Here is an 18,775-nt window from a genome sequence, read left to right as displayed (position 1 = left end):
AAAAAAAGTGGAGTGTTCCTTTAAGACAATCCATTGTGTCATCAGCATGGAAGATGGCCCTGGTCACACTCACTTTTAAATCAGGTGAAAGATCAGATATGGACGCACCACTTTTGGACAAAACGTATTGTCAATAATAGGCAGTGAGCTGTGGAATAGCTTGCCCCTCCCGATAAGAGAGTGTCTTACATTCAACACATTTAAAACTCACTTAAAACAGTGGCTCCTAGAAAACCAGAGATGTAATTCACTTTTAACTGTCACACATTTATCATTGTTAAATTAAATGCAGTATAGAGGTGGATGAACAATGTCTTTGTCATCATGTATTTTTGTTTTGTTTTTGTTTGTTTGTTTGTTTTGTCAATGTATATTGTTGTCAATGTTGTTTTGTTATAGTGAATGAATGCTGTATGATTGTTGGCTGTCTTTATGTTAGTCTTGTGTTACCGGCCGAGGGACTGCAGATGAAAAGTAGTTATTTTTACAAATTCTGGCATATTTACATGGTGTATTTTTATACAACAATGTTCATTAATATGCATGGTCCTTATCAAATAAATCAATAAATCAATCAATCAATAAAAACTCAACTCAAATCTTTTTACTTTTCCACTGTTACTCCTTCACCTCAGGCAAACGTTACATCTGGCATATTACAACAATAACTATACATAATTAAACTCTTTAATGGTTTTACATTGACTTTCAGCCGTTATTCTGTTCACACTCATCTGATATGAATCAGTTTATACTGTGAAATGTAATGATCTCTCTGATGAATGTGATGAATCTGATTATGCGACTGATCCTGAAACTAAAGGCCTTTGAGTTTCTCCTCAAATCTACTTCTGACATCTAGTGGACAAAGATGAAAACTGCAGATCATATTCTGTGTGTTAGGAGGAATAGAAAACACACACTCATACAGATTTATTTACAATGCCTTCATTTCTATTTTAAACAAGTGACATTCTCTCAGTTTAATTCACTGAATGTCATTCATTATCAACTCACAAATAATAATGTGATTTTACATTTTGTGTGAATGACTGAACTTCTAGCAACTTCTGCTTTAATGTATACTATGATGTGTTTGTGAACAGTAGATATTGAGTATTGAGTAAGTGTTGATCTGTTGTTGTTCTGAACAGCTTCAGTTCGTCTGTTAAAGTCACTAATGTTCTGCTGATGGAAATCAGTGTTAATAAATCAGAGATGATTAAATGAGCAGCTGATGGAGTTTATCAGATCTGAGTTTTACATTTAACATTCAGACTCTTGAAACTCTTCAGGAAACAATACGGCTGCGTCTCACATCAGATATTCAGAGGAGATATTGATCTGAAGAAGTACTAAGGTATGTTCTGTGTGAATGAATGTGTGGATTTATTTTCATCTTCTAGAGAAATGACATCTTTCAGTCGCTTTTAAATGAGGAAAACATATTATACTGAGACTCATGATTGTAATGCATGTATGAGTGATCTGAGTTTGTCATATTGTTGAATCAGGAGCTGATGGAGATTTGCCTGATATGAAACATCATCATCAGCTTCTGCTAACAGAAGAATCCAGAAACACAGTCTCTGGGAAGAACATCAATTATTCCCTGTTTCTAACTCTATCAGAAAGAGAAACAGAGAGATCTTCTGTGTGAAACGACAGATGAAGCACATGATGGAGAAAGCGGAGAATAAAAGTGATTCTGTCATAAACTCATCATCATAATCACAGGCTGCTTTATGATATTAAAGCTGGAAGCGTCACAGAATTCACTGGAACTAAAGAGATCTTGATTCTGATCAAACCATTCAAACCTTCAGAATAATATCAAAACAGCAGAAGTCATATTTTATAGTGACGCACATTTGACATCTTTGTGTTTGACTTCAATAATGATTCCCTTCAAATTACAACTTGTTGATTTTCATATTCCCTGATGAACTGAAATCTGGAAGTGTTTTCATTTGTTGCTGTAAAACACATTTTCATCTGTAGCTTCTTTAACTCTGCTGTGATTCTGATGATCTCCTGTAGAGGGAGACACGAGACTGCAGGACAGGGTCAAAGGGCAATCTGGAGCCGCTTTATAGAAACAATGAACACATTAAAGATGATTACAGTATATTATCTTACAGTGTTATACAGTATTGTACAGATTACAGTATATAGATGATGATGTGTTGATTCATTGGCCAATCAGTGATGACATGATGTCATTTCCCTGCAGCTCTAGAGTCGGTCATGTGACATTTCCAGCTCAGGTGATTGGCTCGAGTCAGTCCAGCATCAGAACTCTTTACAATATGCATTAAAGACAACATCCAAACACTATCAGATATAATGTTGCCTTTAATATGAGGTGAATATTACTTGCTTGTAGATATTATTAAAAATATGTTCAATATATAAAATAAATATAGTATAAATAAATGATTATATACATGAAAAATAACGGGTGTCTGAATGTAACGCTGATGAAGTCCCAGTTTGAGCCCTGAAGAGAGTGAGTGTGTGTGTGTGTGTGTGTGTGTGTGTGTGTGTGTGTGTGTGTGTGTATGTGTGTGTGTGTGTGTGTGTGTGTGTGTGTGTGTGTGTGTGTGTGTGTGTGTGTGTGTGAAATATTTACAGTAGATCAATACTATAGATTAGTGATGGAGAACAATGAGAGATCAGACTGAGAAAGAAGATCTTGATGAGTGTGTTTGTGTTCAGAAGAGTGTGTAGAAGATTCCAGAAGACAGGAGTGAACAGATGATGATGATGATGAAGATGATGAAGATGAAGATCAGTGATGATGAAGATGAAGATCAGTGATGATGAAGATGATGATGATGATGTTGTGTGTTCTTGTGAACATGATGAAGGGTTTGATGAGAATCTCTCCTCAGTTTTGACATCAGAATCAAACTTTACAGGCTCGTCTGGATCATTAGACTAGAAATATATATATTAGAATATCATCATATACATTGCTTTGAATTTATACATTTAATATGTTCTTTTCTGTCAATTAAACAGAATTAAATTAAATTACAATAAATTAAATCTGATGAATTTGTCTGAATGTGACACTTTATGACAGGAGAGAAACAAGAGTAAATGTAACAGTAAAAATATGATGAAGGATTGAAATAATGATCAAACACTCACACATTGGCTTTATTCTCTCCATACTCTCACATCTAACAAGTCTCTGTCCTCTTTCCTCTGGTGATCCACTGGTTTGTGTCTCATTTCTGTCCTCCATTTTTCTCTCAGTCTTCTTGTTTTCTGCTGATCTGTGATTTCTGCTGATTTTCTTTCTCCTCTTCATTTGAATCTGTTCAATCACACAGACAGAGTTTCATTAAAGCGATATAACATCATATCACGAGACATCAGATCAACTCCTGATCAACATCTGCATGAGCTCAGTGTTATTACAGCATCTCAGATTAACTCTACAATATTCACAATAATCAATGATGATGACAAATGACAAATATAGAAATGTGAGTTTATGTGTGAGTCCTGATAATAAACATCTTTCTCTTCTCACCTCATGTTTGATCATATTTGATTCATCAGAGCGACACTTTACAGCTCCGACTGGATCAACAGAGACTGTAAATGAAGAAAACAACCCGTTATCATCATAATTATAATACAGAGACTGAACTGATGATATAGATTCAGATCATAGATTCAGATTCCACTCGTGTTATAGTTGTATAATGTGTGTGTGTCAGCTATTAAAGCCCTTCATGCAAAAACATTAAAAATTATTTAAGCTTGGTTTCAAATTTAATTATACTGATTTATATATATATAAATAAATGAGTGATCTCCTCACAGTCTGATCTGTGTTCACTCCTGCTGCTCCGTCTGATGAACTTCACAAGATTCATGTTTTCACTCTTTATGTCTTTATGTGTTTCTTCCTGATTTACATCTAATTTAAACAATAGCCGCTTTCTGACCAAGTAGTTACAGGAACTTCCCAGCTGGCATTCGACTGACCTTAAACGTTTAAATGTGGTTGAAATAATGTCAGTTTATGGAAAAACATTAATTCAACGTCAAAACAATGTTGAACACCAAATGGTTGAAATGGTGTTGTTAACTCACTGTGGATTCAACATAGAAATATAAATAAAATTTGAGTTGTACGTCAAATCAACATTATTTTTACAACCATGACTTTTAAACATTTTGTTGAAATATATCAGTAGAAAAATAACGTTGTTCCAACATCCAAACAATGCTGATCAATTAACTGTTGAAAAAGTGTTGATGCATGAATAATGATACAACGTTGAAAGATCAACTCTGAATTAAACGTTTGTTAAGTAACATTAATTCAATGTCAAAACAACGTTGAACACTAAATGGTTGAAGTGGTGTTGTTAACTCACTACGGATTCAACATAGAAATAAAAATAAATTTTTTAGTTGTACGTCAAATCAACATTATTTTTTTACAACCATGACTTTTAAACATTTTGTTGAAATATAGGCTATCAGTAGAAAAATAACGTTCCAACATCCAAACAATGCTGATCAATTAACTGTTGAAAAAGTGTTGATACATGAATAATGATACAACGTTGAAAGATCAACTCTGAATTAAACGTTTGTTAAGTAACATTAATTCAACGTCAAAACAACGTTGAACACTAAATGGTTGTAGTGGTGTTGTTAACTCACGGATTCAACATAGAAATAAAAATATTTGTTTTAGTTGTACGTCAAATCAACATTGTTTTTTTACAACCATGACTTTTAAACATTTTGTTGAAATATATCAATAGAAAAATAACGTTGTTCCAACATCCAAACAATGCTGATCAATAAAGTGTTGAAAAAGTGTTGATACATGAATAATGATACAACGTTGAAAGATCAACTCTGAATTAAACGTTTGTTGAGTCGTGATAAAAGCGCTTTCTAACGTTACATCTTTTCTTTTTTTTTTTTTTTTTTTTTGCATAACACATTTGTTACAATTTGCCGAAAAAAGAAATTGATCTTGTAATACATCATTTAGATACAATTCATGTTTTCATAAGGAATAAAAAATAAAAATAAATACACATCAGCCAAAAGAGAATTGAGACGCTTTCTACATCTCCTGGCGTACTTTGAGAGCAACTCCAGTCTGATTGATCATTTTGGAATATCGTTCAACACAAGAGCTTGATTGGAGGACGGCGGTTGTCCATCACACAACTGTGATTCTATTGGCTCTGACGGTTCCAGACAACACCCGATTGCGCATGCGCGAAGTGGGTCTGTGTTGTCATCGTCAGGCAGATTCTGACCTGGACGGGTTCGGAATGAATTTGGTGGTAACATCTCAAACGGTAAGCAAAGTTTTTGAAGTCACATTTTATAACTAGAAAATTCCTAGATAAATGTTGTGTGTGCCTGACTCTGTCACATATATTAATATGGGCGTCGTGACGTCATACTTGGCGTGGCGGCCATGTTGATGGCCTCGCGAATGTAAACATACAGCAAGTCGAACGAGGAGAAACAGAGTAGGGAGAAGAAAAGAAAGAAAAAAGATGCTAGAATCCCGAAAAGGATGTGGAATTTACCGGGATACGTTAAATGGGGAAACCAGGGACCAGTATGTGGACAAATTTTCCTGTCAAATATCCCGTATTTTAATACCTTACTCTCATAACATTAATGTTAGCCCTTCCATCGGACCTGTCAGTCTCTGCACTGTTGTCCTGTTTCTACCCCCTTGCCCTTTCAGCGAAACAGATGTTTTCAAAGCATCGTTTTGCTTACTTGAAGTCAACCTTAGCGTGATATTGGCCTTTTTAAGATAACAGCGTGGTTGTTGTGAGAGCACGATTTCATGCCAATCTGTAAGCAAAGTCACGTTAGACCTAGCTTCACAACTCGCATAGTTAATGCTGCAGTTTTGCTGTCAGCAGAGGGATAGCAACAGAAAGATGAATGTTGAAATTTTCATTTTTCGGGATATTTTATAGGAAAATACTATACGGGAAGACAGCGGGACAAGAGCTCTGCTGGAACAAGTTATGAAGTGAAGCCGGCAAACACTGAAGAAGAGCTTGAAGCTTTAGAGAATCACTTGGAGGACAAGAATGAGGGAGTAGAACTGGTAAGTTTTAAATAATTAATCTTGTAAAGTGCTGGCAAAGTTTCATTATGACAATTGGCTTGTTCACTTTGGTGACCACTACAAACTCCTCGTCCTCATCATGTGCCTGCTTTGTGGAGGTCTGACTCTGACCACATTTTCTGGTTATAATTTTAATTTCTTGTTTCTTGTTCTTTTCCGAGTAAACAACTGAAGATGTTGGGAGGCGTTGATGCTGCAGACCATGTGAAGAAGTCAATGGCTGCGTAAGTAACTTTATGTTCCTTTTTTGCATTAGTTTACAGTGATGTTCCCTGTCATATACTGTCATGCACTCCCCCCACACACCCACTTACTCACTCTCTGCTACATTTTCATAATGAACTTGATTGCAATATAATATTCTAATATAAATCTGTTTAACCATGGCAGAACTGTGACAAATAAAATGATGGCCATAATGAGCCTCAGAGGAAGAAGTGGGAAGGTTGCCTTCATGAAGACCCGTCTCTACAAGATAATCTGTGGTGAGTTTGCTTTAACATAGTAGTTTTGTAACAGTGTTTTAAATAATTGAATATAGTAAGCAGAATAATAATTCATAAGAAATGAAGAAATCATTTTAGTTGGAGGACTCTACAGAGCATGGTCAAATATTATATACAGTACTCCATTCTGGGCTCTAGACTAACTTCTCTACTGGCAGCACTGGTTACTACCAACTGCCTTTTGTTGCTTGCCCAAGCACATGATTATCAATGACCTTGCACATTGATCAATACTAATTTATATACTTGAAACATTGGCAATTCCACAAAAGTTGATATTTGCAAAATATTTTAATTTGAGAGGTTAACGTTTGCTAATACTGATCTGTTTCCCCCCCCCCTCATCAGACGCTGTCTTGAGCTCATTTGATACAACTACAACAAAAGTAGACGAATACATGGCCAAATACTTGAAATATGCACCAGAGAGGATAGGTGGCGGTGGCAGAAAGAAGTAACAAGAAGGGAAGATTTAACCAGCCGTGTTCAATGTTGCCCAATGTTTGGGCCGTTTTTCTAAAGGTTAAAGTTCGACACGTGTAAAATGATGTTGTGTGAAATGTTGGCACACTTGCAGCCATGCAATAAAGCATGTTTCTTACGTCAGTGAAATGTCTTTATTAATCTTCTTCCTGGTCTTGCTTTGACCAATTGGCTTCTTCCTAGCTGACTGTTCAACGTTGATTAGATTGACGTTGTAATGACATTGCTATTTCAACGTTGATTAGATTTGCAAAATCTAAACTAAAATCAATATTGATTCAACGTTGGCAAATTCACCTATGTTGAGAAACGTGACGTTGGAATGACATTGCTATTTCAACGTTGATTAGATTGACGTTGGAATGACGTTGCTATTTCAACGTTGATTAGATTGACGTTGGAATGACGTTTCTATTTCAACGTTGATTAGATTGACGTTGGAATGACGTTGCTATTTCAACGTTGATTAGATTGACGTTGGAATGACGTTTCTATTTCAACGTTGATTAGATTGACGTTGGAATGACGTTTCTATTTCAACGTTGATTAGATTGACGTTGGAATGACGTTGCTATTTCAACGTTGATTAGATTTGCAAAATCTAAACAAAATCCAACGGTTATCCAACACTGACACCTGACGTTGATTCAACGCTGACTCTACGTTAAAATGCCAGCTGGGTTAGTTCTAGGAACTGTCCACTTCTAAACAGTTCTAAGAACTACTCTCCCCCAAACTCGGTTTCGCTGTTTGCGTTCGCACTGGCCAAGTGGCCATAGGAACTGGTAGGAGGGGTAAGGGAGTGATGCAAGCACGGTGACTTTTATTTTGACGGCGCGACTGACTTTTATTTTGGCGGCGCTGAGAACGCCAGAGCAAACACTGCTTGCATTCTCTGTGTTTATTAGTTAGCGATCTGTCTAACAGTACTGTTGCTAGTTACTACTCTACAGTACTGTTGCTAGCTGGGCAGATAAACATAATCATGTTTGGCTTGGTCCCCTCAAAGTTGCGTTGGATTTTCTCTTCAGCATAAAGGTTTAGAGACCCATCTATCACTGTTTTCCATGTTTGTATAGTTAGTTTATGGAGTAAATATATAGGCTATAATCTGTGTGTTTACATTCTAGCTGTTTTAAAAATAGCGGATGCTGGGGCCTGTTTCAGAAAGGAGGTTAGGCCTAAGTGAAAACTCTGAGTATGTTAACCCTGAAATGAGGGAAACTCTGAGTTTTCTGTTTCAGAATGGGAGGTATGTTAAACCTGAGAAAGCAGAGTAAGTCAAGCCCGTTTCTGAAAGAGAGGTAACTTATACTCAGAGTCAGTTACCATGGTAACTTACTCTGTGAACCTAACCCGGGGCCTATACCATGAAGCCGGTTTAGGTGGCTAGCCGGCTATGTTTCAGCTTAGTTTCCGTCAACCCTGGGTTTTAGGTACTATGAAAGTACCTCGGCTTTAATCGGTGTTCGTTGCCATGGTATCTTACGCTGCACGGCTAACCTGCTCCGGGGCAGGTTATGTTCTGGATTCAAGATCTCAGACTGAAGTTTGACCAATCAGCTGAGAGCAAAGAAACATATAGGTGACGTAACTTGTCTGTTACAATGACTTCACCTTTTCTTCCAAATCCGGTGGACATCTCAGCGCAAATTGTTAGACGAGCACTTTGTAAAGAAAGAGTTTTTAGCCTGACAAAATCCCCTTGCCTTTCCTGATAGTTACTTGTATGAAAGATACAGATTTTCCGCGGAAGGAATTTCTTATCTTTGCGAACTTCTTGAGCCGCACATAAATAATTTAACACGTCGAATTCATGCACTTACTGTACCGCAAATGGTATTGCGTTGCGTTTTTGTTTTTTTTGCAAGTGGTACATACTTGCATGGTGGGTGACGCACAGAAGCTGGGGGAAAACATATGTTTGTCGAACCATTCGCAAGGTGGTCCTCGCTCTGCAGGAGTACATGAAAAGTTTCATTAATAGTGTTCCCCGGACATTTATCGACCATGTCCATAAAAGAGGGCTTTTATCAAATTGCCGGTAAGATATATTGATAGGGTGACATATCACATGAACACTTTTTTGTTCTTTTTTTTAAAAAAAAAAGAGCAAATTTCACAAATGTACTATACAATACATGTTAAGAATTATTTTGAATCTTTTTTATTATTCATCTATTAATCTTATGATAGGATTCCCTAGAGTCATTGCAACATGTATGTAGTCTATTGCTCCAATCTCCACTGCTCTAGGGGAACATGAGGCAGATTATGTTAATAGGGAATCCTATCACAGCCTTAATGTTCAGGCAGAGATGATGTGAATATGTGAGATGATTATTTTCTGTGAGATGAATCTTTAAATTAATAGTAACTTTAACAGATATAACAATGATCTACTAAACATTTCATCTGCAGACGACTTGTGGTCATGAACATATGATCAAGTTTGGATGCCAAATGGCCTGGCTCCAGTGCTTGTCTCACAAATTTTCCATGAGTCTGTGTTGTGTCAGCGCTTTGAGGAAAGCAAGTTAAATTTGGTACAGTACAAAACACTGTTAATTTGAACTGAGATAGAAAAACCTACACAATAACCCCCTGACCTCAGACAGGGCCACAGCACCGCTTCAATGTGGCCCTCAGTAAAACCAGAGTGAAGATAGAGATGACCTTTGGCATCCTAAAGGCACATTTCAACTGTGTTCGGCGCTTAAGAGTCACCAGAGCGGGCATCACAGATAGTGGCATAGTGCGCATCATAGCCACCATTAGAAAGGAGCGAGAACCACCACAAAACCAGCTTCTCCCCGATGAAACTGACCCGATCACACTTGACCACCCAGCTGGTGCAGATGTAGAGGCAATCACCATACAATATTACACTTAATAAAAGCACACTGAAACTGCAGACAGGTCTCAAACTGTTTTATTGGTTTTGTGGGATGGGAGGGAGAAAGAGAGCAAGAGAAAGTTGCATTAATAAATATTCATACTAAAGTGTTACTTGGTTAAATAAGTTATACTATATATTCTATATAACTATACATACTGAGATCAGTTTTATCCAGCTGTTTGATTTTGTTTGGAGCCTCCTCAGCTCACAGTCTAGTTCAAGACTCCTTTAGTGTGCAGTCTAGTTCAAGACTACTTTAGTGTGCAGTCTAGTTCAAGACTCCTTTAGTGTGCAGTCTAGTTCAAGACTCCTTTAGTGTGCAGTCTAGTTCAAGACTACTTTAGTGTGCAGTCTAGTTCAAGACTCCTTTAGTGTGCAGTCTAGTTCAAGACTCCTTTAGTGTGCAGTCTAGTTCAAGTCTCCTTTAGTGTGCAGTCTAGTTCAAGACTCCTTTAGTGTGCAGTCTAGTTCAAGTCTCCTTTAGTGTGCAGTCTAGTTCAAGACTCCTTTAGTGTGCAGTCTAGTTCAAGTCTCCTTTAGTGTGCAGTCTAGTTCAAGACTCCTTTAGTGTGCAGTCTAGTTCGAGTCTCCTTTAGTGTGCAGTCTAGTTCAAGTCTCCTTTAGTGTGCAGTCTAGTTCAAGACTCCTTTAGTGTGCAGTCTAGTTCAAGTCTCCTTTAGTGTGCAGTCTAGTTCAAGACTCCTTTAGTGTGCAGTCTAGTTCGAGTCTCCTTTTGTACAGGGCCCTGACTGAGTCTGTTTCCACCTGAAACATAATTCCACCACAAACATTATCATTACAAGTTTTCTGGAGGCTCATCAAAATCACAAAAAGTTCCTTGACTTCCTACAAACACAGGACTGACTGTAATTTATGTCAAGGGTTTTAAATCCTTACACATTCCTTCTGAAGGCCATTGAGGTAGAGGCCTCAGTTTCTGGGGCAGGTTGTGAAAAATCCTACAATAAAAGAGATGTGTAAGGGCCAGTCCCTTTTTTATGCCACACATTCAAATGTTTGCCATAATAAAAAGCCCAGTGCATTCACCTCAGCAACTGTCTGAGAACACACAGACAGAGTGTCTTCATCATTTCCTCCACAGTAATAAATAAAAATAGGCCAATGTAAAGAATAACTGTTGTAAAGCAGGTTATGTTTCTGGTGTTCTGTCTGCTGCATACTGACCTCTGTGTGGGAGACTGTGTGTGTGCTGGCTTCAACAGGGACACTGTATTTCCCTCTACTGCAGAACATACAGTCAGTCATATTTAAAACGTATTCAAAAAAGTAGTAATGTATTGCACACGTACCCAGTGTTACTTGCTTAGAGGAGCCAGCACCAGGGTCAGATTGTACAGCACCTGTAATCCCATCTATAATCGGCCGTCCCTTATTGCCTACTCAGAGCCAACTCCTCCGCCACAGTGTATTCTGGTTTTCTGAATTTAATTCTTTATTTCTGTTTTCTGCAAACAAGTGTTTGTGATAAAATGTTCACAAAAGTAATAAAAGGTTGTGGTAAATACTCACCACTTTGAATTATGATTTTTATATTTTGTCTTTATCTGCTGCCAAGAACATTTGGAGTTGGGGTTGCATCTAAAAATCAATGAATATTAATCTTTCTTAGTACATGCACATTTTTTATATATTATAAAAATAGGCTATAGGCTATATTACACATAGGCTACACATACATAATTTTACATAAATATAGAACGTATTTGTTTAACTTACGCATTAACAATCAGCAATCTTTCTCCAACAGTCTTCTCTTGCTTTGGCAGCAGAGACCGTATTGTTTCGAGCTTGAAATACATATTTAAATTCATCGTAATTCTGAATGATTATCTCTTGCTCCTCCGCGGAAAAATATATCGCTCTCGCTTCCCGCGATCGGTTGTTCAGTGTCGACGTCACTCTTTTATGTGCACGCGCGCGTGGAGTAATCATAGCTTAAGGATCAAAGCCTGAGTTGACAGAGAAAGTTGATGAGCTGCATCATGGTACCAATAAAGCCTGATCGCAACGGTTTGGATTTGTCAACTCAAAACTAATCCTGTAACCCCGAGTTTGTTCAGCTACCTTCATGGTACAGGCCCCTGATCTCCATCAGCGACATCGATCTCTAAGATCTCTAAGATCTCTAAGATAAGCGTGATCCTCCTCTGTGTGGGTCCTTTAAGAAACAGGTATGCTCCTGTATGATCAGTTTGGGGCAGTGTCTCATTATAAGAGGCTTTAGTTGGAAGCTCCTTTTTTTATATCAAGTTATATATTCAAGTTCAATTTGATTTATATTGGACATTTACAACAGCCACTAGGCTGACCAAAGTGCTTTACAGAACAACAAGATTAGAAGAAGATATAACATGCATTACAACAAATAAAACAAATAAGAGCAAAAATAGCTAATAGTAACCATAAAACAGAAGTAGCAAATATAAGACTCAAATATAAATTAGTGGTAACACTTTAAAATACGGATCCTTCGTTAATGAATAACTACACAGGAACAAATGAGTAACACAATGTTAACAATCTAGTAACTACAGTTAACTAACAAGTAACTCTGATTAACGAATTAGTAAGTAATAGCACACAGATTTAAGTGGTAGTTCACTATTAACTAATCAATAACTACTATTTTTTAATACTTCACAGAGAACTACTGAATTTTTTACAGATTTAAGTGGTAGTTCACTAATAACTAATCAATAACTACAATTTTTTAATACTTCCCAGAGAAATAATGAAAAAAATTCACAATTAATGCAAAACTTAATAACTAATGCAGGAAAAATTACTAGCACTAGATTAACATTACTGCTAGATACTGTACACTAATTATCAATATGTAGTAGCGTAGCAGACTTATGATTTGGGAAAGCTGTCAATAATTAGCCTATGCACTGCTGTCTTTTAGAGAACTATTCATAAACTAAATAATTTTTAAGAATTGTTTTTATAAATGCACTTGTCTGGAACACTTACCCTGTGGCCGATTTTCCGGCATTCCTCTGGACTGGCTTTGAATAACTAGACTCATCATGGTGAGTACTGGAACATACTGAGTCATCAGCCATCCAAATACCAGTTATTTTATTATTTAACCTACCTCTCAAAATTGTTTTTATGTATGTCTCTTTGTTCATATGTATATATATATATACTGTATAATATATAACCAATATATAAATATGTGTGTGTATATATATCCTGTGAATGATTAGATGATTCTACCCTTTCGGGTTGGCTCTTCATTAGTAACTACAGCATGGAATCATGATAACTAGTAATGACTCAAGTGTTAATGCATACTTTTATAGGACTTACAAATTATTTGGATCCGTATTCTAAAGTGAAGATCATGTTAACTAACTAGTAATGACTCAAGTGTTACTACATACCTCTATAGGAACTACTGTACTAATTATTTGGATCCGTATTCTAAAGTGAAGATCATGTTAACTAACTAGTAATGACTCAAGTGTTACTACATACCTCTATAGGAACTACTGTACTAATTATTTGGATCCGTATTCTAAAGTGAAGATCATGTTAACTAACTAGTAATGACTCAAGTGTTACTACATACCCCTATTTGGATCCGTATTCTAAAGTGAAGATCATGTTAACTAACTAGTAATGACTCAAGTGTTACTACATACCCCTATTTGGATCCGTATTCTAAAGTGAAGATCATGTTAACTAACTAGTAATGACTCAAGTGTTACTACATACCTCTATAGGAACTACTAATTATTTGGATCCGTATTCTAAAGTGAAGATCATGTTAACTAACTAGTAATGACTCAAGTGTTACTACATACCTCTATAGGAACTACTAATTATTTGGATCCGTATTCTAAAGTGAAGATCATGTTAACTAACTAGTAATGACTCAAGTGTTACTACATACCCCTATTTGGATCCGTATTCTAAAGTGAAGATCATGTTAACTAACTAGTAATGACTCAAGTGTTACTACATACCCCTATTTGGATCCGTATTCTAAAGTGAAGATCATGTTAACTAACTAGTAATGACTCAAGTGTTACTACATACCCCTATTTGGATCCGTATTCTAAAGTGAAGATCATGTTAACTAACTAGTAATGACTCAAGTGTTACTACATACCTCTATAGGAACTACTGTACTAATTATTTGGATCCGTATTCTAAAGTGAAGATCATGTTAACTAACTAGTAATGACTCAAGTGTTACTACATACCCCTATTTGGATCCGTATTCTAAAGTGAAGATCATGTTAACTAACTAGTAATGACTCAAGTGTCTCAAATGACTCAAGCTTTAATAAAATAACTGGTATTTGGATGGCTGATGACTCAGTATGTTCCAGTACTCACCATGATGAGTCTAGTTATTCAAAGCCAGTCCAGAGGAATGCCGGAAAATCGGCCACAGGGTAAGTGTTCCAGACAAGTGCATTTATAAAAACAATTCTTTTAATTAAACAATAATTTAGTTTATGAATAGTTCTCTAAAAGACAGCAGTGCATAGGATAATTATTGACAGCTTTCCCAAATCATAAGTCTGCTACGCTATTACATATTTATAATTAGTGTACAGTATCTAGCAGTAATGTTAATCTAGTGCTAGTAATTTGTCCTGCATTAGTTATTAATTAGTTTTGCATGAATTGTGAATTTTTTTCATTATTTCTCTGGGAAGTATTGAAAAATAGTAGTTATTGATTAGTTATTAGTGAACTACCACTTAAATCTGTAAAAAAATTCAGTAGTTCTCTGTGAAATATAAAAAAATAGTAGTTATTGATTAGTTAATAGTGAACTACCACTTAAATCTGTGTGCTATTACTTACTAATTCGTTAATCAGAGTTACTTGTTAGTTAACTGTAGTTACTAGATTGTTAATATTGTGTTACTCATTTGTTCCTGTGTAGTTATTCATTAACGAAGGATCCGTATTTTAAAGTGTTACCAAATTAGTTAAACCAACCGAAGAAAAGAATGAATATACTAAAGAAAACAGGGAAGTTTATAAAGAGACTTGAAATCGAGAGGCCTCTCTAATCTCTAAAGTGATTTGCTGATACGCTTAAGTTTGAAGGTCGTTTCTGTTCTTTAAGCGTGTAGAAGAGATCTCGATATGATCCTCAGACTGTTTATCCTCCGTTACTGGGACACTTTCTCCTCCAGATTCACATCAGATGAGAGTCTTTTTCTGCTTCATATGAGACACATGATGATCCTCATTGAGCTTCAGATCAGATTCTCTGATTTCTCTTCACTGTCTCTGATCCTGAAACTAAAGGCCTTTGAGTTTCACCTCAAATCTACTTCTGACATCTAGTGGACAAAGATGAAAACTGCAGATCATATTCTGTGTGTTAGGAGGAATAGAAAACACACACTCATACAGATTTATTTACAATGCCTTCATTTCTATTTTAAACAAGTGACATTCTCTCAGTTTAATTCACTGAATGTCATTCATTATCAACTCACAAATAATAATGTGATTTTACATTTTGTGTGAATGACTGAACTTCTAGCAACTTCTGCTTTAATGTATACTATGATGTGTTTGTGAACAGTAGATATTGAGTATTGAGTAAGTGTTGATCTGTTGTTGTTCTGAACAGCTTCAGTTCGTCTGTTAAAGTCACTAATGTTCTGCTGATGGAAATCAGTGTTAATAAATCAGAGATGATTAAATGAGCAGCTGATGGAGTTTATCAGATCTGAGTTTTACATTTAACATTCAGACTCTTGAAACTCTTCAGGAAACAATACGGCTGCGTCTCACATCAGATATTCAGAGGAGATATTGTTCTGAAGAAGTTATTACTTCACAACTGTTAAAAAGGTACTTTATATATACTGTGAACGTGTTGATTTATTTTCATCTTAGATTGACGTTTTCTAACATCTTCTGTACAGAAATAATTGCATTATTCTGTCTTTTATTAGCTTTAAATTAGCTTTTCCTTACACAGAACAACCTCTTGGACAACAATCAGTCTGGTTTCAAAAGCGGACACTCAACTGAGACGGCACTGCTTTCAGTAATTGAAGCTCTGAGACTGGCAAGAGCAGCTTCTAAATCCTCAGTTCTCATCCGGCTGGATCTGCTGCCTTCGACACAGTTAACCACCAGATCCTCCTGTCAATCCTAAAGATGAAGGGCATCTCGGGAACCGCGCTCCAACATATAGCTACTGGAGTGCCTCAGGGCTCAGTGCTGGGACCGCTTCTCTTCTCCATCTACATGACATCACTAGGATCTGTGATTCAGAAACATGGCTTTTCCTATCACTGCTACGCTGATGACACACAACTCTACCTCTCATTCCAGCCTGACGATCTGATGGTAGCTGATCGTATCTCAGCCTGCCTTACAGACCTTTCATCTGGCTGGATGAAGGACCACCACCTTCAACTAAACCTTGCGAAGACAGAGCTACTTGTGGTCCTGGCCAACCCAACACTTCATCACAACTTCACCATTCAGCTAGATTCATCATTCATAACTCCATCAAGGTCAGCCAGGAAACTTGGAGTTGTGATTGATGATCAATTAAACTTCACAGACCACATTGCTAGAACTGCCCGGTCATGTAGATTTGCCTTGTACAACATTAGGAGGATCAGGCCCTTCCTATCAGAGCATGCTACACAACTCCTTGTCCAAGCGCTTGTTTTATCCAGACTGGACTATTGTAATGCTCTCCTGGCCGGTCTCTCAGCTTGCTCTGTCATACCTCTGCAACTGATCCAGAACGCTGCAGCCAGAGTGGTCTTTAACCAGCCGAAGAGAGCACATGTCACTCCTCTCCTCACAAAATTGCACTGGTTGCACGTTGCTGCTCGCATCAGATTCAAGTCACTGACGTTTGCCCTACAGAACAACCACTGGCTCTGCTCCCTTTTACCTAAACTCATTAGCCATTTGTTGTGTTGCAGGCTGCTGTTGTCCACTGAGTGGCGCTGTGACCGTGTATAATTAGAGCATCTGAGTGCAAGTGTGTGAGCGGTTGGTAATAAGGAAGCACACAGTTTGTGAGTGCACTGCAGTGTAGTGTGCTAGAGGAGTTACTCTTGTGCTGTGTCTACGAGGTATGAACTTTGTGTGTACGTGTTTGTTACAAGGAAAAGCTACAAGAAGTTTTGAGATAATGTTTAATGGAGCAAAAGTAATAAAGAAAGACATTTGTTTCCATCTACATTAAAAAAATAAAATAACAGGTGATAACGCTGATGAAGTCCCAGTTTGAGTCCTGAAATGTTTCTGTGGTGTTTGCTTGTTCTCCTGGAGTTTTAGCTCAGGTTTCTGCAGCAGCTTCAGTTTCACTCAATCAAAACACATGCTGTGTGTGTGTGTGTGTGTGTGTGTGTGTGTGTGTGTGTGTGTGTGTGTGTGTGTGTGTGTGTGTGTGTGTGAGTGTGAGTGTGTGAGAGAGAGTTAGAGTCTGAATGTCTTTGAGTGTTTCTCTTAAAAGACTGTGAGTATTTTGCCTTATATACAGGACACTGAAAGCTTCATCAGTCACTGTCATCAGAGCTAAGAAAACAGTGTGTGTAAAATATTTACAGTAGATCAATACTATAGATTAGTGATGGAGAAAAATGAGAGTTCGGACTGAGAAAGAAGTTCTTGATGAGTGTGTTTGTGTTCAGAAGAGTGTGTAGAAGAGTCCAGAAGACAGGAGTGAACAGACCAATGGTAATGATTGTGATGGTGGTGATGATGATGATGAAGAAGATGGTGATGAGGATGAGGATGAGGATTCAGCAGCTGCTGATTGTCCCACTGATGAAGGGTTTGATGAGAGAATCTCACTTCAGTTTTGACATCAGAATCGAACTTTACAGGCCCGTCTGGATCATTAGACTAGAAATATGCATATACATATTAGGTGATCATTATAAACATTGCTTTGAATTTATACATTTAATATGTTCTTGATCAGTAACTAATCTCTCAATTAAATATAATATGTAAATGTTTCATAACTGCAGAAAGTCAATCTGATAAATCTGTCTGAATGTGCCATTTTATGACAGGTGAGAAAACGTCTCAGTTACGTACTGTATGTAACCCTCTTTGCCAGAAGGAAGGAACAGAACCATTGTTTTGGACTGACGAATAGGAACCTCACCAGAGAGCCAATCTACTTCGAGTGTAACTAAACGAGCCAAAGCTCTGCTTTGAGACAGCCTTTCCCTTCTACTGGCCTATGTAACAGACAGAGAGAGCTGGTCTGAGGTCCTAAAGCTACGCATCTGGTCCATTTACCGTCGCAGAGCGCGGACAGGACACAGCGAAGCCAGGGCTGGGTCTGCCTCCTCCACGGGCAGCGCTTGCAGGTTCACCACCTGGTCCCTGATGGGAGTGGTGGGAACCTTGGGCACATAGCCAGGTTGAGGTCTCAGAGTAACCCTAGGCATGATTCTTTGACCGAAAAAGCCTGCAGGTCTCCTACCCTTTTAATGGAGGCCAGTGCAACCAGGAGCAATGTCTTTAGAGTCAAGATGTTCAAGTCTACTGATTGCAAGGGCTCAAATGGGGCATTCTGGAGTGCTCTGAGCACCAGAGACAAATCCCAAGAGGGTAAAGAAGGAGGGCGGGGTGGATTTAATCTCATTTGCCCCCTAAGGAACCTGATGACCAGGTCATGCTTCTCAACTGACTTACCCTCCACCAAGTCATGGTTAGTTGAGATGGCAGCAGCATCGACTTTAAGGGTGGAGG

The 18,775-nt window shown here is 37.5% G+C and overlaps 2 protein-coding genes across 2 annotated transcripts in view; one reads left to right on the top strand and one right to left on the bottom strand.

The window, feature by feature from the left end:
• The window catches only part of LOC309477567 (uncharacterized protein), a gene marked incomplete at its 5' end in the record, with an annotated part of 62,705 nt that extends 58,812 nt beyond the window's left edge, over positions 1-3,893 (bottom strand). Inside the window, 3 exons of the mRNA XM_082140841.1 lie at positions 3,157-3,325; positions 3,545-3,609; positions 3,839-3,893. Of these exons, the coding sequence (XP_081996967.1) occupies positions 3,157-3,325; positions 3,545-3,609; positions 3,839-3,893 (289 nt within the window). The remainder of the gene's footprint in view (positions 1-3,156; positions 3,326-3,544; positions 3,610-3,838) is intronic.
• Positions 3,894-8,832: 4,939 nt separating this feature from the next.
• On the top strand, positions 8,833-10,027 carry LOC309477566 (uncharacterized protein; the record flags this gene model as incomplete). Its single annotated transcript, XM_082140840.1, has 4 exons — positions 8,833-9,022; positions 9,391-9,446; positions 9,654-9,680; positions 9,749-10,027. Coding segments are annotated over 4 exons (552 nt in total), but the record flags the coding sequence as incomplete, so codon positions are not given.
• Positions 10,028-18,775: the final 8,748 nt, after the last annotated feature.

Source organism: Leuciscus leuciscus (assembly GCF_965113295.1).
Source record: "Leuciscus leuciscus genome assembly, chromosome: 16".
Classification (NCBI taxonomy): domain Eukaryota; kingdom Metazoa; phylum Chordata; class Actinopteri; order Cypriniformes; family Leuciscidae; genus Leuciscus; species Leuciscus leuciscus.
This window is presented reverse-complemented; position numbering and strand designations above follow the sequence as displayed.